Source organism: Pezoporus flaviventris, unplaced genomic scaffold (genome assembly GCF_033815535.1).
Source record: "Pezoporus flaviventris isolate CSIRO_AGI_PZ_B2104156 unplaced genomic scaffold, CSIRO_AGI_Pfla_v1 ptg000219l, whole genome shotgun sequence".
In the NCBI taxonomy this organism is placed as follows: Eukaryota; Metazoa; Chordata; class Aves; order Psittaciformes; family Psittacidae; genus Pezoporus; species Pezoporus flaviventris.
The window spans coordinates 208,600-234,456 of NW_026892767.1; the positions used below are offsets into that span (position 1 = coordinate 208,600).

At 44.0% G+C, this 25,857-nt stretch overlaps 1 protein-coding gene across 6 annotated transcripts in view; it reads left to right on the forward strand.

Annotated features, from left to right (window-relative positions):
- The window catches only part of LOC133262743 (mothers against decapentaplegic homolog 4), an 87,962-nt gene that overhangs the window by 57,267 nt on the left and 4,838 nt on the right, over positions 1-25,857 (forward strand). For 3 of the 6 annotated variants that reach the window (XM_061442193.1, XM_061442191.1, XM_061442192.1), the window contains exons 2-9: positions 3,633-3,998; positions 4,914-5,088; positions 5,509-5,538; positions 6,539-6,754; positions 10,711-10,830; positions 10,956-11,066; positions 20,417-20,467; positions 21,369-21,552. In XM_061442193.1, coding sequence (XP_061298177.1) covers positions 3,750-3,998; positions 4,914-5,088; positions 5,509-5,538; positions 6,539-6,754; positions 10,711-10,830; positions 10,956-11,066; positions 20,417-20,467; positions 21,369-21,552 — 1,136 coding nt within the window. In that variant the 5' untranslated portion in view covers positions 3,633-3,749. The remainder of the gene's footprint in view (positions 1-3,632; positions 3,999-4,913; positions 5,089-5,508; positions 5,539-6,538; positions 6,755-10,710; positions 10,831-10,955; positions 11,067-20,416; positions 20,468-21,368; positions 21,553-25,857) is intronic. The other 3 variants (XM_061442194.1, XM_061442195.1, XM_061442196.1) reach the window with 3 other exon arrangements.

Here is a 25,857-nt window from a genome sequence, read left to right on the forward strand (position 1 = left end):
ACCTGTGATACATAATCTTCCAACTTATCTTCCTGAGTAGTCTGTTTTTTTAACTTTAAACATCATTCCCCCAATATCACAGGCTGAACAACATCTCTCCAACTTAGTTTTCTGTTTTTCCCTGTCCTTTTCCAAAGCCAAAATTAGGGATCTGGCAGACCTATATTAATTTCGCTTTCCGTCTGTCACTCCAGGTGGTTTCTTACAGTGAAAAACGTATCTGCATACATCACTTCATCCCATTTTCCTTGTCATCTTAAAAATAACATTAATTGTAGCAACATATGATAATTCAAAGTCCCACTTTTGGGCCATTTTTTCTGATTCTCCAGGGTATATAATGGCCACCATTGGTTACTATATTTCATTAAAGTCTTTTTATTTACCAAGGGGGATCCTCCTAATTCTTTCCAATGAGCCAGAATACATCCCAAAGGACTCTTTTCTATTATTTCTCTGCTCCGTTTCCCATTATTTTCTTATACATGCTTTACACACACAGAGTCACATTGGATCCCAGAAATTCCACTCACTTCCTCACAATTTTGAAAACAAAGACAAAAACATACACCAAGTACACAAATACTAATTAGCAACATGATAAAAGCAAAAACATATGTCAAGTATGCAAATACTAATTAGCAGCACAATAAAAATAAAAACAGTTCGTCATTCATTATTTTCTCAAGCACAACATCAAATACCGGTTTCCAGAAATTGCATCAGATACCAGAAAAATAAAACCGTGTTCCCTTACGGAACAATTCAGAATGTATACCTGTATACCAAACGGACGCTAGCAGCCGGGTATACGCCTTTACCTACGAGATTTTCCTATCCTGATTTAGGGAAAGCTTTCTTATTCCTGCATACGCCTTACAGAATATTAACCACGTTCCTGCGTTTCTGCGTTGGATGTCTCCTACGCCTTATGGAACGCTAATTGGCATTCCTGCATAGGATGTCTCCTATGCCTTATGGAATGCCATAAAATAATCCAAAGAATATCTTTACAGTGATGGTGACGGTCCTTGCCTGCTCCCACAGTGATCTGAGTGAGTCAAGGGGTCCCTCAGAGGAAATTTGTCCCGGGGGCCCTAGGGAACCCTGTCCTCAGTGGGTCCTGCAGCCGAGCAGAGAGTGTCCCATCTGGGGTGCCAAATAGATTCAGAGAAATCTCCAGGAACTCGCCAACAAAGTTTTAAATTGACAAGCAGGTATTCTTTATTGCGGCGGCGGGAGACACAGGGGATTGCTCTTCCAAGCGTGTCTCTCCCAGGAATCAACCAGGTTGTGATTATATTGTCCTTAAACATACATATTCATTAGATTGCATACGTTGCATCATACTTTTAGAGAATGCTTCCTGCATGCACGCAAAAATGTGGTAGTGGGCTTTGGGACCCCTGGTGGTTATTTCTTCATCACTTTGTTTTAGTATCATTGCTGTATCAGTAACCACTAGGGGGTTCTGGCAAAGTTTATCATAGTAATTTCCTTTTCTCTATAGTTGCTAACAAAGCCTAACATCTTTGAAGTTACTTATTTACAACCCTATTCTTCAATCAACCCTATTCTTCAGTTGTGTTATTCTTTATGAAGAAGGGTAACTGTGCATTTACACTGTAATTTGTGTGATGCATTAACTTCTTAAGTTAGCATCCCACTCTTGTGCAATGCATTTGTTTCCAATAAATAGCTGCTACTACTGTACCTCTAATAATGTGGAAAATTCCAGTGAAGTAGCAGGTCTTTGATTGGATGTGTTCCTCAGGTAATGTTGAACAGACTTTTCTTCCTTAACTATTGAAATAAAACTTTATATATATACATTGCTGAGAACAGCATGTTGTTTTCAGCAAGGCTTATATTTTAAGCTTACTCAGGAAATGTAAATGTAGTAAAATCACTTAGGTGTTTTTTCTGGCAGTGTTTTAAGAAAGTCAGACTATGTGGTTCGTAGAATGCTGTTAGTGGAGACTACCTGTCCTGGCTTCAGCAGTAGCAGTCATTTTTCTCCTTCTTAGTAGCTGGTGCAGTGCTGTGTTTTCGACTTTAGTCTGAGAACAATGCTTTGAATGCCAACGTTTTAGTTGTTGCTAAGTAATGCTTACTTCCATCAAGGACTTTTAGTCTCATGCTCTGCCAGGGAGGAGGGGAAGCTGGGAGGAAGCAGAGACAGGACACCTGACCCAAATTAGCCAAAGGGGTATTCCATACCACAGCATGTCATGCCCAGTATATAAACTGGGGGGAGTTACCTGGAAGTGCCAGATTGCTGCTTGGGCTGGCTCTCAGTAGGCAGGTAGTGAGCAACTGTATTTTCTCCCCTTGTTATTTCCCTTATCATTATTATTATTGGTGGTAGCAGTAGTAGTTTTGTGTTATACCTCAGTTACTGGACTGTTCTTATTTCAACCCATGGGAGTTACATTCTTTTGATTCTCCTCCCCATCCTTCCAGAGCAGGGGGAGGAAGAAGTGGGGGGAGTGAGTGAATAGCTGCATGGTTCTGAGTTACTGGCTGGGCTTAAACCATGGCATTACCTGATGCCAGAGCTATTTGAAGAACCAAAGCAGCTTTTTGATGACATTAGACTCCTTTTCTGTGAGTGCACAAATCCTTCCATTCTGTTTTTCTGGTTAAAGCATAGTAATTAGCTCATTCAGAATTGAGAAAATCAGGCCAGTTCTCCTAATTTGTGAATTAAAGGGAACTTCAAAAGGCTGAGGTCTGCTGGCTTTAAGAATGACTTCATGACCTTAAACCAGTACAGGTTCTTAACAAATCAAGTGTAAAGGCCTAATGTATTAGGAGGGACTTATTCCTGCTCTTCCATTTAGTACAGTTAAGGCAGTTTAGTTTGAACCAATTTGGAAGTGCTTTTTAAATTACTTCAGTTGATTTGTCTTGATCCAGATGAACCTGGATCCAAACAAGTAAAGACAATTGTGCCAGCTGGGATTTTCATATAGAAAGATGCACACAATATTAATTTACTTAAATCTGTATTAAGCTAATGGCCAGGTACTTTTTTTTTTTTTTTTGCTTTTCTTATTAGCAAAGAGTAATAGAGTTAGTCTGAGGTCAGAGTGTAGCTGAACTCCTTGAACAGGCTTATTAAGTAAAGATGATGGATGATTTTGGTGTGCGTTCATGCTTCTTCAATATTCAAATTGTATTTAAATCGATGCCCCTTGATTCCCAGTCAGTATTTTCACTTGTTTTCATCCTACCAGTATAAAACATAGGAAATCATTGTCACCGTTCTCTGTTTCCTGATTTAGAGCCTGTTCTTCTAATAATCTTTACCTTTCTATATGTACATACTGTGTGTACATGTATATAAACTATAATCTTTGTTTAAATATTGTTACTTGGGGGAAACCCCAATGATCTTATATCTAAAACTGTGCAAGCAGTGTCTTAAATGTGCTTTAGCTATCATGGGACAAGCAGCGCAGGGTTGTGGTTTTTTGTTTGGTTTTGTTTGTTTGCTTGTTTTTCATGTGTTTTTAATATCCTGCACTTAGCTTGAAAATAAAAGAAGAAAGATGCCACAGACTTCCTTTAGAAACATGATCTGCAAGTTATTAAAAACAATTCTAATGTAGATATTTTTTTCCTCCTAGGTTTTACCAAGAGACAGTACCTCTAATACTTAACTTGGATCATCTCTTGTTCATCAGCTTGAAAGTCATAACAGCCCTCAAAACTGACATTTGATCTGAAAGAAAAAGCTGTGACAAATGGACAATATGTCTATTACTAGCACACCAACAAGTAATGACGCTTGTCTGAGCATTGTTCACAGCTTGATGTGCCATCGACAAGGTGGAGAGAGTGAAACTTTTGCGAAACGTGCAATTGAAAGTTTAGTTAAAAAGCTAAAGGAGAAAAAAGATGAACTGGATTCTTTGATTACAGCTATAACCACAAATGGAGCTCATCCCAGCAAGTGTGTTACAATACAGAGAACACTGGATGGGAGGCTTCAGGTTAGTACAAGTGAAAATCAGATGTTTTCCTCCTAGCGAAGCTGGAGCAAAAGTGACACAGGGTCCTAGAGTGTTAAGGAAGAGTAGCTCTTCTCTTACATCCCCCTTTGTCCCCATTCATAGACACGTTTTGTGCCTGGAGCTCTGGATTCCCAAAAGGAGCAGAAGGTGTTGGATCAGCTGTTCTAAATGAGTGTGTGTGGGGAAATAAAATGCAGGGTCACATAACAAATTTGTCTGTTTATCCTGGTATTTTCACTACAAGCTTCTGTTAGCTCTGTGTTGGTCAGCAGTGTGAAGACAGACCTGTGATCCCTTGCTAAGGTACTCCAAGGACTCTGCACTGAGGATATACGTTAGCCTTTCATCATCAGTACTTAGTACCTGTATAGCTTGGGTTGCGATTTCCTTGTTCTATGACAGATGTCGTGTTTGCTGGCTAGCTGTCTACCCTAGAAGCATTATTTTTTATTTTCAGTATAATGGATTGGTGTTCTTATACTTGTAAATTTCTTATAGTGTAGCTTACTGCCTTGTTCCTTCTCTTCTGGGGCAAAGCTCCATCATCATCCATAGTGGGGAAGGTGACCATACATACTATATTAAGCACAAATTCTGCTTCTGATGTTTTGTATCCAGTGTTTTTTCTTAAGAATCACACTGTTGACTTGACTGTAGCAAAACCATAATAGAAATTTTTCTGTCGAGTACAGAACTTGGGTAAACTGTATACCTTGTTGATTTTTTTTTTCCCTCCATATTTTGATGGAGAAAGGTTGTGGTGGTGTTTGTCCCCTTATAGCTTTGCTCCTTACTAAAGAAGGTAAAATGTCCTTCTTACAGCTTTGCTCCTTACTAAAAAAAAATAAAATATCTTTTAACTGTCCCAATCAACTTTTGTGTCTAACTCTTTAGGTGGCTGGTCGCAAGGGATTCCCTCATGTGATTTACGCTCGTCTTTGGAGGTGGCCTGATCTTCATAAAAATGAACTCAAGCATGTTAAATATTGTCAATATGCTTTTGACTTAAAATGTGACAGTGTCTGTGTAAATCCTTACCATTATGAGCGTGTAGTATCACCTGGCATTGGTAAGTAGACTCTTGATTTAAAATGGAACAGTGGGACTAAAATGTAAAATGTTTTCCTTTTGAGTGTAGAGAATACAGGCCTAAATTAGAAACATTAATTTTTTTTAATGATCTAATAATAAATTACTCTCTCATGCTCTTGTCCATCTTCTTCATGGAATTATTCTTTTACCTTTATTCTAAATTTGAAAGAACAGTTTGTGGCTTTTTGCTTAAGCCTTTCTGTTGGTTTGCACACAGTTCTTGCAGTTAATGTGTACCTTGGGAATAACTTGGCATTGAGATTTGTGATGGAAGGGGTATAATACGTAGAGTCTGTAGTACTAATTTGTAAAGTCTGATAAACTTAATATTCAAACATAGCTGAAGATCTCTGTGTATATAATCCTCCACACCCCCTTTTCTTTTTTCTTTTTAAAGATCTCTCGGGACTGACACTACAGAGTTCTGGTAAGTAGTTCTGCTTACTGTTGCATTTCTCTGGGCACAAACTGTGTTAAACTCTTCAGTATGTATACAGTTTATTCCTGTGTATCTCCTTGGGAGGGAGTATAGAGAGCAGATGGAAATACATTTGTCTTTTTGGTTTTGGAAAACCAGAAAAGTAGCATATGAGAGGCAAGTATTAATAAATTCTTTAAAATGAGGCTTCAGCTTAGCTTGTAGGTATGTTCTGTTTTCATTGCCTGCTACTTAAAAACACCAAGAAAAAGGGAAAACAAAAACCTCACTCTTTTATTTAATAAGCATCATTTAACAAACACATGATAATATGTGCACCTGTATGATATACTAATTAATTGGATTGGGAATAATAGATGCTTATGTTTTAATAAGTAGTTTAACAAGAAAATAATAGAAATTCTGTAACTGCTATTGTAATTCTGCATGTCTGCGCTGTTAAATATAAGGTAGTGTTATAGTGTCTTTGTGAATTTGATTATTCTAGTCAATTTGGGAGCTGCTTAAAATTACTGAAGGAGTGAATGAAGTTTTTTGTGTTGTGCTCATGAATTACATTTTTCATAGGAGCTTTATTTTATTACTCTTATACTAGAAATTGGCTTGTTAGCTACTTCATTAACATATATTTAGGTGCTTGATGAAAAGCATGTTTTTCCTTTTTATTAACCATGTCCAATGACTCAATGATGGACTGGAAAACAAAACGTGGTTGGAGTCTACTACTGTGGGACTAAACTGCTTGTTTGATAGCAATCAGCAAAATAAACAGTTAGCTTTTCCATCCAGTTACACATCAAAATTTCCTGCTGCTGACTTGAAGTGTTTATTTGTAATTTAGAGGAGTGCTGTAGCAATGTTTAGATAGGTTAAATACTCCCCCAGTAGTTTTAATATCATTGCTGTTCCTTAAAAGTAGGAGTGTGACTTGTAGTTAAATCCTGAAAATAGATTTGCTTTGCATGTTTAACCGTTTGCTTCTTCACAGCTCCATCAAGCATGCTGGTGAAAGATGAATACGTTAATGACTACGAGGGGCAGCTGTCATTGTCTTCTGCCGAAAGCCATTCAGTCCAAACCATCCAGCATCCACCAAGTAACAGAGCATCTACTGAGCCTTATAGCACCCCAGCCATGTTAGCTTCTGCTGAGGCTAGCACTACCAGCACCACTAATTATCCCAACATTCCTGTGGCTTCAACAAGTAAGATTGTCAAGATTATATGAAGTACTAAACTGAAAATGTGATGGATCAAAGAGAAAGTGTATGTCAGTATGATCTGGGCAGTCTCGTAAGCATTAACATAAGGTTTTGACTTGGAGTATAATTTGAGTAATTTTTCATGGTGACCTAGTCTTTTTTTTATGAGACTGACACTGCACGAGTGTTACAAGCCTATTTAGATATTCCAAAGATTGAGTGATACCATGTTAAAACAACTGACTGCTGACATAACATTATGGCTATTATTTGAACAACTGCTTTAGGAATGGAAAAAAATTATTATTCTATTACAACAGCAACCAGGACAACAAACATGTATATTGTTAGGTGGCAGTATCGAGAGGTTTTCAGACAAATCTTTAGTGTTCCAGAGCTAACAAAATCAGTCTTTGAGTATTAACTTTAAGGGCTTCTACAAGAATATCAGCAGCAAAAGGAAGATAAGGGAAAATGTGGGGCTGCTGCTGAATCAGGTGGGTGTCCTGGTATCAGAAGACAAGGAGAAGGTGGAATTGCTGAGTGTCTTCTTTGGCTCAGTCTTCACCGCTAAGAACGGCCGTCAGGAGTCCCAGACCTTGGAGGTTAGAGATGAAGGCCAGAGAAAGGAAGAATTTCCCCTGGAAGACTTCCCCCTGGTTGTACAGAGTTGGGTTAGGGAGAGGCTAGACAGACTTAACACCCATAAATCCATGGGCCCTGATGGAATGCACCCATGGGTGTCGAGGGAGCTGGCAGATGTTGCTCTGCCTCTCTCCATCATCTTTGAAAAATCATGGAGAATGGGAGAGGTGCCCAATGACTGGAGGAAGGCCAATGTCACTCCCATCTTCAAAAAGGGTAAGAAGGGAAGGACCTGGGAAACTACCGTCCAGTCAGCATAATCTCCATCCCTGGAAAGGTGATGGAACAGGTCATTCTGGAGGTCGTCACCAAGCATGAAGAAGGCGGTGGCCATCAGTAGTAGTCAGCATGGGTTCACCAAGGGGAGATCTTGCTTGAACAATCTAATAGCCTTTTATAATGACATGGCAGGATGGGTTGATGAGGGGAGAGCAGTGGATATTATCTACCTTGACTTCAGCAAGGCTTTTGACACTGTCTCCATTAACATCCTCCTAGGTAAGCTTAGGAAATGTGGGTTAGATGAATAGACAGTGAGGTGGATTGAGTACTGGCTGAATGGCAGAGTTCAGTGGGTCGTGATCAATGGAGTAGAATCCAGTTGGAGGCCTGTAGTCAGTGGTGTTCCCCAGGGATCAATATTGGGTCTGGTCTTATTCAACTTGTTTATCAGTGACCTGGATGAAGGGCTAAAGTGTACCCTCAGCAAGCTTGATGATGACATGAAGCTGGGGGAGTAGCTGATAAACCTGAAGGCTGTGCTATCTTTTAGTGGGACCTTGACAGGCTGGAGAAGTGGCAGAGAGGCACCTAATGAGGTTCAACAAGGGCAAGTGTAGGGTACTGCACCTGGGGAGGAAGAGCCCCAAGTACCAGTACAGGTTGGGGGCTGACCTACTAGAGAGCAGTTCAGATGAGAAGGACCTGGAAGTATTGGTCGATGACAAGATGACTATGAGCTGGCAGTGTGCCCTTTTGGCCAGGAGGGCCAATAGTATCCTGGGGTGCATTGGGAGAAGTGTGGCCAGCAGGTCAAGGGAGGTGATCCTCCCCCTCTACTCGATCCTGGTGAGGTCACATCTGGAGGACTGTGTTCATTTCTGGGCTCTTCAGTACAAGACAAGGAGCTACTGGAGAGGGTCCAGTAGGAGGCCACAAGGATGATCATGGGTTTGGAGCATCTCTCTTATGATGAGAGATTGCAGGAGCTGGGCCTGTTGAGTCTAGAGAAGACTGAGAGGGGATCTCATTAGTGCCATGAACTAAAACACAAGAAGTTTCACCTCAACATGAAGAACTTCTTTATACTGAGGGTGGCAGAGCACTGGAACAGGCTGCCCAGGAGGATCATGGAGACTCCCTCTCTGGAGGCATTCCAAACCCGCTTGGATGCTTTCTTGTGTAACCCGTTCTAGGTGGCCCTGCCTTGGCCAGGGGGTTGCACTAGATGATCTCCAGAGGTCCCTTCCAAGTCTCATGAATCTGTGATTTTTATAATGGCCCACTGTACTACCAGAGTGACAACCCTAATTAATATTTTCTGTGTGTATTTGGTACAAGTGGAAGAGTCTGGTTTACCAACAACAAACCTCACTCTTCATTCCAGCAGGACATTAAAGCAGTTACATACACAGTGTCCTGCAGCCCTAATGTAGGGAAGCCAAACAGTTTGGAGAGGGGTTTCACACACTCTTTGTCACTTTAACGTCAAAGATGTGTGAATATAATGGATTTCATCTTAGCAAATTTGAATTATGGTAGCATGGTGTTTTGAGAATGTTATTTAAGTTTAGCTGACTATTTTGCTGAAACTAATGATGGTTTATGCCAAGTGTTGTGGTTTAAGCCCAGCCGGTAACTCAGAACTCAGCTGTTCATTCACTCTCCCCCTTCTTCCTCCCTGCTCCCGGAGGGATGGGGAGGAGAATCAAAAGAATGTAAATCCCACAGGCTGAGATAAGAACGGTCCAGTAACTAAGGTATAATACAAAACTACTACTGCTACCGCCAATAATAATAATGATAAGGGAAATAACAAGGGAAGAGAATACAACTGCTCACCACCCGCCGACTGACACCCAGCCCGACCGGAGCAGCGATCTGAGCCTTCCAGGTAACTCCCCCCAGTTTCTATACTGGGCATGATGTGCTGTGGTATGCAATACCCCTTTGGCTATTTTGGGTCAGGTGTCCTGTCTCTGCTTCCTCAAGGCTTTCCCTCCTCACTGGCAGAGCACGAGACTGAAAAAGTCCTTAATCGAAGTAAACATTACTTATCAACAACTAAAAATACATGATAATACACCAATGTGATAATACACCAATGTTCTCAGTCTAAAGTCGAAAACACAGCACTGCACCAGCTACTAAGGAGAAAAATGCCTGCTACAGATGAACCCAGGACACCAAGCTAAGATATGATGTCTCTCTCCAGCAGGGAGAACAGGATAGGTGGTTTAATTTTATTGCCTTTGTATAACAGTTTATAGTCAGTAACTTTTTCTCATCAGTGCTATAATTGTTGGGAGCCCAGTGGACAGGAAAAAGCTTGGATTTTAGGTTTTAGTTCAAGTTTTCAAGTGTGTGAAGTTCTGCTAGCTACACCAGTCTGAGAGTGCAAATGTACTTGTGAAACTCCTGATCAGTTTAGTGTTAGTGGCTGATTTGAAGCCTTTTAAAATCAAATTCTGTTAACCTTTTCTGAAATATCTGTACTTTTACTTTAAAGCTTAGACAATTCTTTAAATATTCATTTGGGAGGAAAAACAACAAACCAACAACCCAGCAACTTTCTCAGGAAGGAGTCCAGTGATGTGTGCAGCCCTGTTCAAGCGCTATTTTAAAATACCATTCAGTATATTTCTAAGGAATGTAAATTTAAGTGAGTGTCTTCCTTAGGAACAGTAGTTACAACATGCTGAAAATAATCAAATTAATGGACCTACTCTTGGCCTGTTTGGATTCATACCAAATCTACTCCAGCTATGTTATTCAATAAAACCTGTGACATCTCTTCTTTCCTTTTAAGCTGAAAAGAGATGTGAGCGACACAAAGATGCGGTTGATGAACAGAGTTCTCTGCATACTTGTAAAATATTAAGGATGTCAGAGTCAAAATTAGCTGATGCAGAGCATGTTGCTTCAAATTTCCTAAGACACTCTGGTAGATGGAAAAAAATACTGAAACCAAACTTGTAGGAACTGTGTCATGCAGTACCCTTAGTTGGGTGCATTTTACTACCCAGTAGTGCTGAGCTCACTCTTCTTAATTGAAATTGTTGAATGTTCACAAATAGGTAGTCTTCTTTTACCAGGTCAACCTATCAGTATATTGACAGGTAGCCATAGTGATGGACTCTTAGAGATTGCTTCAGGGCCTCAGCCAGGAACTCCGCAGAATGGGTTTACAGCTCAGCCAGCTACTTACCATCACAGTGAGTATATACATATGTGCACTCTTAGTTTTCTAAAACCAGTTTCCAAATGTTCAGGTGAAATAGAGGATTAGAAGTGAGATGTGGAAAAACTCCCTTAACCAACTGCTCCTTTCTCTTTCTAGATAGTACTACAACTTGGACTGGGAGTCGGACGGCAGCCTACACACCTACCATGCCTCACCACCAGAATGGCCATCTTCAGCATCATCCACCTATGCATCCTGGACATTACTGTAAGTAGTACAGATTTTCACATCGCTTACTTTGTTTTCTGTTTTGTTGAATCATCCCTTGTGATGATTCCTTACCCCCAAATCCTTTTCTGTTACAGAACTACCATTACTGTGTTTAGTATATTCTGACAAATAAATATCAGAGCTTAATAGACTACTTTCCTCTGTTAAAGCAGCAGAGATTAGAAATCCAGGTAGCTATAGTGATACCATCTATATTATAGATGTCTTACTATCTAACAAAATTATAATTTCCCTTCTAAACCTGTTTTTAAAGCTTTGCAATCTTGTATTTCCTTTGTGGCAAATGAAGTTGATTCGGAATATGGTGTTTGGATATTTTTCTTTTAAGTATATGCATTATAAGAGTATTATGCAAAAAAACTCCCACCCAAATCCAAGCTTTTCTAAATTTTGTGGCAAAAGGCTAAAGAGTTCTTTATTTCCTAATACAGTATTTAACCAGATCACCTGTTTGCAGCCGCCTTTGTTAGTGGAGGGGAGAATGCACTGAGAGTTAATGTTAGAATGACTTTTCACCTTGTCTCTTCCCAAGAAAATTGTAGTTTAGATATGGTTATTAAGTTACGTTATTTTGTTCTGTTAGGATCCCACTTAATTTATCTTACATTTTGGAAGTACCAGAATGTAAACCTTTAGTGGTGTTGTAGATATTCTATAAATGCTTCTGAGTGCATGTGTCTGCATAATTAATATTTGTAACTGGCTGGTGATACCACAAAGAGCTTATCTTGGCTGCTGCCATTTTTCACTTCAGATAGTTGCATGTTTTGACACCTACCAATGTTGTGCCTGTTTGCACATCTTATTGCAGAAGCCGCTGTTATAATACTATGTTTAAGTCTTATGTTTTTGTTTTCTGCTGTCTTGTCGTGGTTTAAACCCACTCAGGTAACTTGTTCACTCACTCCCAGTGAGTGGTGCCGAGCTGACAACAATCGAGGTCCGTGTCCGTCTCCCCCCCCCCAGCCCCGCACCGGGTCTCTCCCCTTCCCCGCTCCCGGAGGAACGGGGAGGAGGATCGAGAGAGTGCAACTCCTACGGGTTGAGACAAGAACAGTCCAGCAACAAATCACCACAGCTACTATCAACTACAACAATGATAAGGGAAAATAACAAGGGAAGAGAATACGATACCACCGGCCAAGAAAACGAGTTCCACCCGGAAGCCCCAGTCCTTCCGGGTAACTCCCAGTTACCCCCCACCCCGGGCATGACGTGCTGTGGTATGGAATACCTCCCCGGCTAGCCCGGGTCAGGCGCCCCGTCTCTGCTTCCTCACAGCTTCCCCTCCTCCCTGGCAGAGCATGAGCCTCACAGAGTCCTTGGTCAGGGTAAACATCACTTAGCAACAACCGAAAACATCGGCTTCACCAACACTGGAAGGTGTTCCGGGCAGTGGCATGGGGCACAGCGTATGTTTCCAGCCACCCGGTTGTTGCTTCCACCATGGTAAGCACATGGCGCTTGCCTTGGCGGGTTGGTGGCAGTGTGATATAGTCAATCTACCAGGCCTCCCCATATTTATACTTCAACCATCGTCCTCCATACCAAAGAGGCTTTAACCGCTTGGCTTGTTTAATTGCAGCACATGTTTCACACTCATGAATAACCTGGGCAATAGTGTCCATTGTTAAGTCCACCCCTCAGTCACGGGCCCATCTATATGTTGCATCTCTGCCCTGATGGCCTGAAGTGTCATGGGCCCACCGGGCCAAAAATAATTCACCTTTATGTTGCCAATCTAAGTCCATCTGAGCCACTTCAATCTTAGCCGCTTTATCCACTTGTTGGTTGTTCTGGTGTTCCTCAGTGGCTTGACTCTTGGGTACGTGGGCATCTACCTGATGTACCTTCACCACCAGGTTCTGCACCCTGGCAGCAATATCTTTCCACAGTGCAGCAGCCCAGATGGGTTTACCTCTGCGTTGCCAGTTGCTCTGCTTCCATTGCTTCAACCACCCCCACAGGGCATTTGCCACCATCCATGAGTCAGTATAGAGATAAAGTACTGGCCACTTTTCTCGTTCAGCAATGTCCAGGGCCAGCTGGATGGCTTTCACCTCGGCAAATTGACTCGATTCACCCTCTCCGTCAGCAGTTTCTGCAACTTGTCGTCCAGGACTCCATACAGCTGCCTTCCATCTCCGATGCTTTCCCACAATACGGCAAGAGCCATCAGTAAACAAGGCATACTGCTTTTCACTTTCTGACAGTTTGTTATATGGTGGGGCCTCTTCAGCGCGCATCACCTCCTCCTCTGGTGACATTCCGAAATCTTTGCCCTCTGGCCAGTCCATGATGACTTCTAGAATGCCTGGACGACTGGGATTTCCTATTCGAGTTCGTTGTGTAATTAGTGCAGCCCATTTACTCCATGTAGCATCAGTTGCATGATGTGTAGAGGAGACCCTGCCTTTGAACATCCAGCCCAGCACGGGCAGCCGGGGTGCCAGGAGGAGCTGTGCTTCAGTGCCAATCACTTCCGAAGCAGCTCAAACCCCTTCATAGGCTGCCAGTATCTCTTTCTCAGTTGGGGTATAGCTGGCCTCAGATCCTTTATATCCCCGACTCCAAAAGCCAAGGGGTCGACCTCGAGTCTCCCCTGGAGCTTTCTGCCAGAGGCTCCAGGTAGGACCGTTCTCCCCAGCTGCAGTGTACAGCACATTTTTTACATCTGGTCCGGTCCGGACTGGTCCAAGGGCTACTGCATGAACTATCTCGCGTTTAATTTGCTCAAAGGCTTGTTGCTGCTCAGGGCCCCATTTAAAATCATTCTTCTTCCGGGTCACATGATAGAGAGGGCTTACAATCGAACTGTAATTTGGGATGTGCATTCTCCAGAACCCCACTGCACCCAAGAAAGCTTGCGTTTCTTTCTTATTAGTTGGTGGAGACATTGCTGTTATCTTGTTGATCACATCTGTGGGGATCTGTCTACGTCCATCTTGCCATTTTATTCCCAAAAATTGAATCTCCTGTGCAGGTCCCTTGACCTTACTCCGTTTTATGGCAAAACCGGCTTTCAGCAGGATTTGGATTATTTTCCTCCCTTTCTCAAAGACTTCTTCCGCTGTATCGCCCCACACAATAATGTCATCAATGTATTGCAGGTGTTCTGGAGCTTGCCCCTGTTCCAGTGCAGTCTGGATCAGTCCGTGGCAAATGGTAGGGCTGTGTTTCCACCCCTGGGGCAGTCGGTTCCAAGTGAACTGGACACCCCTCCAAGTAAAAGCAAACTGTGGCCTGCACTCTGCTGCCAAAGGAATGGAGAAAAATGCATTGGCAATATCAATCGTGGCATACCACTTGGCTGCCTTTGACTCTAGTTCATACTGAAGTTCTAGCATGTCCGGGACGGCAGCACTCAATGGTGTTGTGACTTCATTCAGGCCACGATAGTCTACTGTTAGTCTCCATTCTCCATTAGACTTTCGCACTGGCCATATGGGGCTATTGAAGGGTGAGCGGGTCCTGCTGATCACCCCCTGACTCTCCAGTCTACGGATCAACTGATGGATGGGAATCAGGGAGTCTCGGTTGGTGCGATATTGCTGCCGGTGCACTGTTGTGGTCGCAATTGGCACTTGTTGTTCTTCAACTTTCAGCAACCCCACAGCAGATGGATCTTCTGAGAGACCAGGCAAGGTGGACAGCTGCTCAATTTCCTCAGTCTCCAAAGCAGCAATACCAAAAGCCCACCGGTACCCTTTTGGGTCTTTGAAGTACCCTCTCTTGAGGTAGTCTATGCCGAGAATGCATGGAGCCTCTGGACCAGTCACAATAGGGTGCTTTTGCCATTCCCTCCCAGTCAGGCTGATTTCAGCCTCCAGCACAGTCAACTCTTGGGATCCTCCTGTTACTCCAGAAATATAGATGGGTTCCACCCCTTGACAGCTTGATGGCATCAGGGTACACTGCATCGGTATCTACTTGAGCCTTATACTTCTGTGGGACTGATGTGCCAGGCCATCTGATCCACACAGTCCAGTAAATCCGATTGTCCCCTACCTCCACCTGGCTGGAGGCAGGGCCCCTCTAATGGTCGTCACAGCATTGGACACTTAAGTCGTGGTGAAAGGGATTATTCTTCATTATCACAGGAGCTGGAGTAAAATCAGCTCTTCCACTCCATCTGGGAAACTGATCACCAGAGACTGAAGCCGTAGCTCTCATGGGACGATCAGTCTTGGCCCTTGCTCCCCTCTTCAGTTCACTCACCCGTTCCTCCGAAGCTGAAGTAGGTTTTCCATCCCACTTTGTCATGTCTTCTCCGTGATCCAGCAGGTAAAACCATAGGGTACCCCGTGGTGTATACCTTCTGTATCTCCTCTCTTGAACAATAGGACGCCTTTTGTTAATAGCTGAGACGTGTGTTGGTACACGTGAGGAGCTGGATAAATCAGATAGATTGTCCCTCAATTGTTCGAGGTCCTGGGACAGTTTTTTCACAGCTGAGATGATGGAAGGGGTGAGATTGTCTTCGAACTCTCGGAGTTTATGAACCATTTCATCCACTGTTAGTGGTACTATGTCATTCCAGGTCACTGTTGCCAATGAATGGGCATATGATGACGGTGCATTCCGTGTAAGTTTTCGCCACATGGGTCGTGTACATTCAACTTCATCTGGATCTATAGGTGTATCCCCGTTATTCGGCTTGATGTGATAGATCATCTCTACGATGGCCGATTCCCTCAGAGACTGGATGCCTTTGTCTATAGTAGTCCACTTGGCCGAACGACTCGTAACATCGTCCTTGTACGGAAACCTTTCTTTCACAGCTGCCAAGAGCCTCCTCCAAAGGCTGAGGGACTTTTTCTCTCTTGCAATTGCTTTGTCAATTCCCCCTTCTCTAGCAAGTGATCCCAGCTGCTTGGCTTCTGTACCTTCTAGTTCGTGACCATCGGCCCCATTGTCCCAGCATCAGAGTAACCAGGTGAGGATGTGCTCCCCTGGTTGACGGGTAAAATCTTTTCGCATATTCCGCAGCTCGGTTGAGGTCCGAGGTTGTCGTGGTTTAAACCCAGTCAGGTAATTCGTTCACTCACTTCCCCCCCTTTCTTGCCCTCCCCCTGCTCCCGGAGGGACGGAGAGGAGAATCGAAAAGAATGCAACTCCCACGGGTTGAGATAAGAACAGTTTAGTAACTAGGGTATAACACAGATCACTACTGCTACCATCAATGATAATAATGATAAAGGAAATAACAAGGGAAGAGAATACAACACCTCAGCACCAGCCGACCGATAACTCGGCCCCCAAGCCCGACCAAGCTCCGACCTATACCTCCTCCAACCCTGCCGTCTCCCAGCCCTTCCGGCCAACTCCCAGTTACATCCTAGCCATGACGTGCTGTGGTATGGAATACCTCTTTGGTCAGTTTGGGTCAGGTGTCCTGTCTCTGCTTCCTCCTGGCTTCGCCTCCTCCCTGGCAGAGCATGAGGCTCACAAAGTCCTTGGCCAAACCAAAACATCGCTATCAGCTCTGTTCCCGAGCTGAAAGTCAAAACACTGCACTGCACCAGCTACCAAGAAGGAGAAAAATGACTGCTACTGCTGAACCCACGACAGAGGTCGAGAAGTTACCTCTTCTTCTTTTTCTTCGTCATGTGATGATGACTCCTGATCAGATTCTGGACCGGGTGGTGAATTCATTGGTTCTTCATCTCGCTTCACCCTTTTTGCCTCCTTTTTGCTTGTTCTCTTGTGTACAGGGGCAACTGATATTGGTACGAATTGGTCCTCTGGTTTGGCTGCAGTGATTATCACTGTGGTTTGAGTAGCGACTGTACTTGTTGCTGGGGGTGGTGTAGCTACTGTGCTTGGAGCTGGGGTAACCGCGCTGTCTGTTGCAGTTGAAGTTTGAGCAGCTGCTGTACTTGCCACTGGGGTAGCTGTGCTGTTCATTGCAGCCAAAGTTTGAGTAGCGACTGTCACTTTGCCCTCAAATCCGCCGACATTCTTTTCCTTTTGAAGGTGCTGGATAGTGTTGAACAAGGCCCTGTAAGCATAGGCCAAGCCCCAGCACGTTACCGTGATTTGTCCATCTCTGGTATGGCCAGAATGACCACACACCTCATTTAAGTGTTTTACTAATTCTTCTGGATTTTGCAGTTGTTCGGTAGTGAAATTCCAAAGTACTGGAGGGGCCCACTGACCTCGATACTTGCCCATACTATCCCACACACCCTGCCACTCATGGCTGTCCAGCCTCAGGGAAAATCTCTCGGTCCTCCTACATTGTCGTTTGACCCCAGACAAGACCCAGACCTGAATCTGCTTAACTCTTGAAATCAGTAGTGGGCAAACCACACTCTGTATGCGTGTTAGCATGGTGATTCCCATCACCATCAGCAAACAAGTCTCAACAGCATTAAAAGGCCATTCAAAAAATTCAAAACTCTCAAATGTAAATGGTCTGGGGGGACGACTAGGAGGGTAAAAGGATGTCTCCTTCACAGGTTGAGCACCTGAGGAGGAGAAAAAAGATGTGTAATTGCTAAGCACCTCCATCATATACCTCCCAAAGTATAAAGGTGGTGACCACACTGGGAACATAAGCCAGATCAGTTTCATGATCAATGATTCTATTGTATTACAAGTCATTACCATAAAGTACAATGGGATAAAAACCTTAGCCCAAGCCCCACACTTGAAAAACACTAATACAGCAAATACCGGATGGACGTAAGATATGGTATACTGAAACTGTGAGATCAAGAGGAACAACCTTGAGAGCCAATAAATCAGCATTGTGACGAGTGACTATCAATCCAGTCAGATCTGTTCTTATCTCAACCCCTCGTGCCCCACGTTGGGCGCCAAAAAGAACTGTCGTGGTTTAAACCCAGTCAGGTAACTTATTCACTCACTCCCAGTGAGTGGTGCCGAGCTGACAACAATCGAGGTCCGTGTCCGTCTCCCCCCCCCCTGCACCGGGGCTCTCCCCTTCCCCGCTCCCGGAGGAACGGGGAGGAGGATCGAGAGAGTGCAACTCCTACGGGTTGAGACAAGAACAGTCCAGCAACAAATCACCACCGCTACTATCAGCTAAAACAATGATAAGGGAAAATAACAAGGGAAGAGAATACGATACCACCGGCCAAGAAAGCGAGTTCCACCCGGAAGCCCCTGTCCTTCCGGGTAACTCCCAGTTACCCCCCACCCCGGGCATGACGTGCTGTGGTATGGAATACCTCCCCGGCTAGCCCGGGTCAGGCGCCCCATCTCTGCTTCCTCACAGCTTCCCCTCCTCCCTGGCAGAGCATGAGCCTCACAGAGTCCTTGGTCAGGGTAAACATCACTTAGCAACAACCGAAAACATCGGCTTCACCAACACTGTTCTCAAGCTAGAAGTCAAAACACAGCACTGCACCAGTTAACACAAAGGAAAAACATGACTGCTACTGCTGAACCCAGGACATGTCTGTAAAGGACCTAGTTAGTTTATGAAAGTGGAGAGGATAAGCTGACTGATACCAAGACAATATTCAGTTTTGGCTTTTTGGCTTTTTGTTTTTTTGGTTGTTTGGTTTTTTTTTATTTGCTTGTGGGCTTTGTCTTGTTTTTTTGTGGGGGGTGGGTTTTTTGTTTGTTGGTTTGTTTTTTTGTGGGTTTTTGTTTTGTTATTTTTTTTTAGAAAATGAGTTCTCTAGGGCTTTTTTCAGTCTTCAGGGAGTGTTTCTCATGGTCAAGTCCATAGCATGCTGGGCAACTTATTCTGTGATTGATAAATGATGAAGTGTGGTTTCTGACAGATGTATATCACATGCCTCCATACAGTTGTCGTGCTTTAAGCCCAGCCGGCAACTTGGAAGAGCCACGAAGCTGCTTGCTCACTTCCCCCCACCACCCCAAGTCCCTCGGCGGGATGGGGAGAAGAACTGAAAGATGGTAAACCCTATGGGTTGAGATGAGAACAGTCCAATAAATAAAGCATAATATAAAACTACTACTAATAATAATTATAAGGGAAGTAACAGGGGGAGAGAATATAAAAAAGGCGGGGGGGGGGAACAATAAACACAAGTGATGCATAATCCACACACCCACCAATACCCAGCCTGACCCGAACAGCGATTGGTCCCTTCCAGGTAACTCCCCCCACTTTATATACTGGGCATGATGTGCTGTGGTATGGAATACCCCTTTGGCTAGTGTGGGACAGGTGTCCTGTCTCTGTTCCCTCCCGACTTCTTGTGCCCCTCCTCACTGGCACAGCACAAGACTGAAAAGTCCTTGATCAGAGTAAGCATTACTTAGCAACAACTAAAACGTTGGTGTGTTAACAGCATTGTTCTCAGACAAAAGCCAAAACACAACACTGTTCTAGTGTTGTGGTTTAAGCTCAGCCAGTAACTCAGAACCACACAGCTGCTTGATCACTCCTGCCTTCTTCCCCCCCTGCTTCCAGAGGGATGGGGAGGAGAATCGAAAGAATGTAAATCCTATGGGTTGAGCTAAGAGCAGTCCAGTAACTAAGGTATAATACAAAACTACTACTTCTACCACCAATAATAATAATGATAAGGGAAATAACACGAGGAGAAAATATAAAACTAAAAGGGAAATAGGAAAAGAAAACAATGAACAGAAGTGATGCACAATGCAATTGCTCACCACCCGCTGACTGATACCCAGCCCGACCCAAGGAGTGATCTGGGCCTCCTGGGTACCTCCCCCCGCTTTATATCCTGGGCATGATGTGCTGTGGTATGGAATACCCCTTTGGCTAGTTTGGGTCAGGTGTCCTGTCTCTGCTCCCTCCCAGCTTCTTGTGCCCCTCCTCACTTTCAGAGCATGAGACTGAAAATGTCCTTGATTGGAGTAAGAGTTACTTAGCAACAACTAAGAATATTGGTGTGTTATCAACGTTGCTGTCAGACTAAAGTCAAAAACACAGCACTGCACTAGTAACTAAGGAGAAAAATAAGTGTTACAGCTGAACCCAGGACAAGAATGATTCTTTCCTTGCCCAATTCGGGGGCAGATGTGAAGTTTAAGTCCTATTTCTGTTACATCTCTGCTAAGTCTGGTTTCTGCTTTCTCCTGGTGCTTGGTCTGGCTTGAGCAGCATGCAGCCTTTCTTTCTGGGATACTAATAGAGATCTTTGCTCTACTTGACTTCTGAGTTTTTAGGAAAACTTTATGAGTGTAATTTTCTGTGAGTGTTTTTCTCCCCTGTCAGATTTTGCCAAGTGATTCATAAATTGATGAGTTTCCTAACATGTGGCATCCTCACAAGTCTTTTATTTTTTTTGTAGGAAAACAAGAAAGAAAACCTTATTATTCCTCATGTAAAATAAACTGCATGTTTTCTTTTAAAGGGCCAGTTCACAATGAACTTGCATTCCAGCCTCCTATATCAAATCATCCTGGTAAGTAGAATCTAACATGTAATGCTAATATTGTGGAAGCTGCTAACTTTCTGGTTTAAGTCTGGGTTGGGGTATTTTTGTTGGTTTGGGGTTGGTTTTTTTGTTTGTTTTTTGTAGTTTTTGTTTGGGGTTTTTTTGGTTTTTTTTTTGTGTCATTTTGTTTGTTTGGTTGGTTTTGTTGGTTTGTTTTTTTTTTTGTATCAAGTACTCTGAAATTTGTGAGATACATATTCAGAAGGGGAGAAAGGAAGGGGAAGGAACCATTTTGTGACAGAGAAAACTGAATTCACCTAGAAGGTAGTTTCTCTTACATCTTAAACCACATCTGTTTCAGAGTTAGTTTCTGTCAGCCTAGTCATGAATAGGCATGTAGAATCATTGAATGATTTGGGTTGGAAGTGACCTTAAAGCTCATCTAGTTCCAACCCCCTGCTATATGCAGGGATGCCTTCTACTAGACCAGGTTGCTCAAAGCCCCATCCAACCTGTCCTTGAACACTTCCAGGGATGGGGAAGCCACAGCTTCTTTGGGCTCCCTGTATATGTATTACTTATGCTGAAGGATGACAAAATCAAGCAATAGTCATAAGGTGTAGGAATGCAGATGACTTGCAAAATCTAACTGGAATAATAAACTGTACAAAGACCTATAAGGTCATAACTACAAAACCCGCTTTTATTGGTATGTGCTCAAATAAAAGCAACAAGTCCGTGTTCATTGTAGAATGTTGTGGTTTTCTGTGCTAGCAGACATGTCTTTGTCTATCTGAACTTGCTTATGTGAATGTGCACTCTTACTCTGAATGACAAATGCAGTTGCAGAAGGCTTAATTGATTGTCTGGAATGGGTTTATAGGGATGTTTTCTGCCTTTCAATGAGTTAATAGTATATATTCTTTAGCTCCAGAGTATTGGTGTTCAATCGCATATTTTGAAATGGATGTGCAAGTTGGAGAAACATTTAAGGTCCCTTCAAGCTGTCCAATTGTTACTGTTGATGGATATGTGGATCCTTCTGGAGGAGACCGTTTTTGCCTGGGCCAGCTTTCCAACGTGCATAGAACAGAAGCTATTGAGAGAGCAAGGTATTCTGCAGAGCCCAAAAGCTCCAGCTGTCTGTGGTATTTGCTAACGTCTTGTTTTCCCTTCAGTGTGTGCTTCCCTTTGAAAATTAGTTTGGTATCTTTCTTTTAACTGAATTAACCTATAGGTAATAGATATAAAAAAGAGACATACTCTGTATAGTCCGCTATACAGAGTATATCTTTTTAAGCCACTACTGTAATACATTCAAAATGTGACCTGTGTGACAAAGACCTTCAGTGCTTTGCCATAGCATTTTGTTTTTCATTGCTCTCAAAGGTTGTGCCATCCAGGAAAAATTAGCAACTTGTGCTATTATTATAGAATCCTAGAATGGTTAGGGTTGGAAGGGACCTTAATGATCATCCAGATCCACCCCTCCTGTCCTGAGCAGGGGCACCTTCCACTAGACCAGGTTGCTCAAAGCCCCCTCCAACCCAGCCTTGAACACTGCCAGAGTTGGGGCAGCCACAGGTTCTCTGGGAAACATGTGCCAGTGTCTCGCCACCCTCACAGGGAGTAATTTCTTCCAATGTCTAATATAAATTTACCCTCTTTCCGTTAAAAGCCATTTCCCATTGTCCTGTCACTACAGGCCCTTGTAAAAAGCCCCTCTCCAGATTTCTTATAGGCCCCCTTTAGCTATTGGAAGAATGTTATAAGGTCTCCATGCAGCCTTCTCTTCTCCAGGCTGAGGAAGCCCAACTCTCAGCCTGTCTTCATAGGAAAGGTGCTCCAGCCCTCAGAGCATCTTCATGTCCCTCCTCTGTACTCACTAAAGCAGGTCCACATATCTCTTATGGGGCCCCCAGAGCTGGGGTCTCACGAGAGCAGAGAGGAAGAATCACCTCCCTTGACCTGCTGGCCACGCTCCTTTTGAAGCAGCCCTGAATGCAGTTGGTTTTCTGGGCTGCAGGTGCACACTGCTGGCTCATGTTGAGCTGCTTGTCAATCAACACCCTCAAGTCCTTCTTCTCATGGCTGCTCTCAATCCAGTCTCTGCCCAGCCTGCAGCTGTGCTTGGGATTGTCCTGACCCATGTGCGGGACCTTGCATTTGGCCTTCTTGAAATTCATGAGGTTTGCACTGGCCCACCTCTCCAGCCTGTCAAGGTCCCTCTGGATGGCATCCCTCCAGTGTGTTGACTGCACCACACAGCTTGGTGTCATCAGTAAACTTGCTGAGGGTGCACTCAATCACACTGTCCATGTTGCCAACAAAGATGTTGAACAGCAGCAGTCCCAGTGTTGACCCATGAGGCACATCGCTTGTTACTGGTCTCCATTTGGACATTGAGCCGCTAACCACAACTTTCAGCATGTGGCCATCCAGCCAGTTCTTTATGCGTGTGGTGGTCTATCCATCAAATTTGTCTCTCCAGTTTAGAGACAAGGGTGTCGTGCTGTTACCATAATAGTTAGTCAGATTTGCCTATACCACATCGGCCTTTTTAGTCATCAGCACGCTTGTAGTAAGCGTGGGTAAAGCCCTTCCCAAATCTTTGTTTGCGAAGTCAAGCTGTGATGATGATGATAGTCAGAGAAACTCTCTAAGACTCAATTGGGAGTTTTAGAAAGCAGCATTCTTTATTGCAGCGCTGGGTGCACACATGAATCATTTTGCAAAGGTGAGTTCACCCATTACTTGCCAGCAGCAGTTATATATTTATCATACTCGTGCATATTTACAGTTTTTCTATGAAAATTATTTACATATTCATGAGACTTCCAGGAACTAATTATAACATGTGCATTCTGTTTACACGTGCATTTTCTTGCTGAGTGGGGGGTCTCTGGTGGTCGCTGATGGTCTTCCTCCTTGTGCTTACTGAATGACCTCAGTGCTTGCGCATGCTCGGAAGGTCCTAGTACTGAGTTAGCAATTGGTATGTCTTTGCTTCTGTTCTGTTCCATGTTGAGCGCTGGAGAAAACCCCAGTGTCGGACCCTGTTTTGTTCATAATCCTAAGAGTGAAATTAAGACGCAAATGAGGTCAAGTACCGTAATTTGATTTATTACAAAAAGACAATTATTATAAAAAAGGGAAGTTATTTTAATAAAGGGGATAGCAATAGGACAGATTGGGGAAAAAAAAGAGAAAAGAAGCTAGGTTTTGGGGTGCAGAGAGAGAGGGAGGTAGTCACCACCATGGATCCAGCGGTGTCCTGGGGATCCGTCGTCATCTGAGGTGGTGGGAGTGCTCCAGGGTCCATAGTCAGTGTCAGAGCAGAGCGTCTCCAAGAGTCTGTAGTAGTCGTTGGAGGTGGGTGTCCTCGAGGAGGTGTCCTTCTGGAGTTGTCCCCTTGAAGGTACGCTCATGTAGCTGCCCTGATGGAGTTGCCTACATGGCGATGTCTCTTTGAAGGTGTGCTTCTGGAGTTGTCCTCATGGCGATCTCTTCTTTTGGTGATTAACTTTTCCCCCCTTTATAATGAGCTGGGGGAGGGGCGGGGGGGGAGCACCTCTGTTCTTAATGTGACATATTGCACATTCTTGGTGGGCCAGTTTCCCTGGTCTTGCAGCCAGCTCTTCAGCTGCACCTGTCTGCAGCAATCCTTGGGATAATGGGCAGCAATTCCTCACACCAATCCTCAAGATAATGGACAGACGGAGTCTTATCTCAGTTCTTTCCCACTCATCTCTGGGGCAATGGATGGTGGAGACACCATTCAGCTCCTCATACCCTTTTCCCAGGCAATTGCCAGATTCCATTGGCCCTTTGGAGCCACTTCCCTTTGACTGGGGGGATTGATGGCAAAAATAAAAAAAAAAAAACAAAAACAACAAAACAACAAACTACCTGTGCTCCAGCATCCCTTGCCACCGCTCCCAGTGCTCTGTAATCTTTGATAGAGCCAGGAGTAGTGTGAGGACTATCTGCAGTGCCTATGTGAAACAGCAGCAGCGGGTAATAGTCAGTGGGCTGTATGAGGCTTGGTAGTCTCTCTGTGACATCCCTGATGTGAACCCCCAGTAAGCAGCATCAGGCTGAAAAATGGGTGCCTCTCTACCCCTCAGAAGTGAGTCACCTACTACTATCACCCTTCACCTTTTCCTTTTCCTAGTTGTGCTTGTTATCTGTGGTGCAGACTGGGCTGCCATACTTACCTCAGTGTCTGTCCTGCTGTGATGGGTCTTTCATCATTGACCTGCAGAGCAGTGAATTGCTTCTGCAAGGGCACCAGTGGCGTCAGGGGAAGTCTCTTCCTCCTTCTGGTCCTTGCTGTTGCAAGCTTCCATTCCCCTTCATTATTGGACTCCCTTTCTTCTATGTGTGCTGCTGGGAGAGGTTTTGTCTGCTTGGCAGCAGCTTGACTATTGACTGCACTTGGAACCAAGCGTCTAACTCCTCCTCAGCCTCCCTGATGCTTCTCAACTTCCTCACTGCCTCCTTCAGCTCAGCCACCTTCTGCAGGAAGTTCTCCACCTGGGCACACCATTTGGGGGCAGGTATGCTGCCTGTCCCTGCCCCAAGAGAAGGGTCTAGGCACCTCCTGTAGCCTGAGGTCTGCACTGCAGCTGCTCCCTTCGGGGCTCCTTCTGGGTGAAGGCATTAGTCACCCCGGGTAGACAGTGCAGAACCCCCTGCTGGAGCTGCAGCCTTTGCTTTCCGATGAGTGCCCCCTGTTCTGCCTTGAGAGTCAGGTAGAACGAATGCCACAACTTGTACAGGTGGCCTGTGGAATCTCTACTTCGAAAAGATGCCCTCCCTACACGCCCTTATCGCTGCACTCTGTTCACAGCGCTCCCTGTAATTGCTGGTGGAGGGTGGGGGTGGGGCCCCGTTACTTCTGGCCCCACCCACAACACTTAAGCTACTCTCGTGCAAGCTGCTGCCTCTCGCCCCTGGGGTTTCCCTGGCTCAGGAAAACCTACCTGTCGGCCCCTGCTCTGCTGCGGAATGCGCATTCCCTGCAGATGAATATTAGCTCTTCATGCGAGAGTAATGTGAGAATAACTGCAATATATAGATTTTTCAAAGGAGCAAAGGAAGGTTGATTGAGACCTAGTTGGATTTTCATTCATTCTCATTGTGCATGTGCTGGGCTTTGTAGAAGCACAGAGAACCAGAGCAGTCTTGCAACTTTTTTTCCTCTTTGAAATAAAAAGGAAGGAAATTATTCTGTATCTTCAGAAGCATCGCATTGTGACAAGCAAAATGCTAGATTGCTATAACGTGATGCAAACGAACATACAGTTATTGTGTTACTGTAAAAGTTGGTCAGAGAATCTTTCTAAGACTCGATTTGGAGTTTTAGAAAGCAGGCATTCTTTATTGCAGCCCTGCGGGCACACGCAAATTGTTTC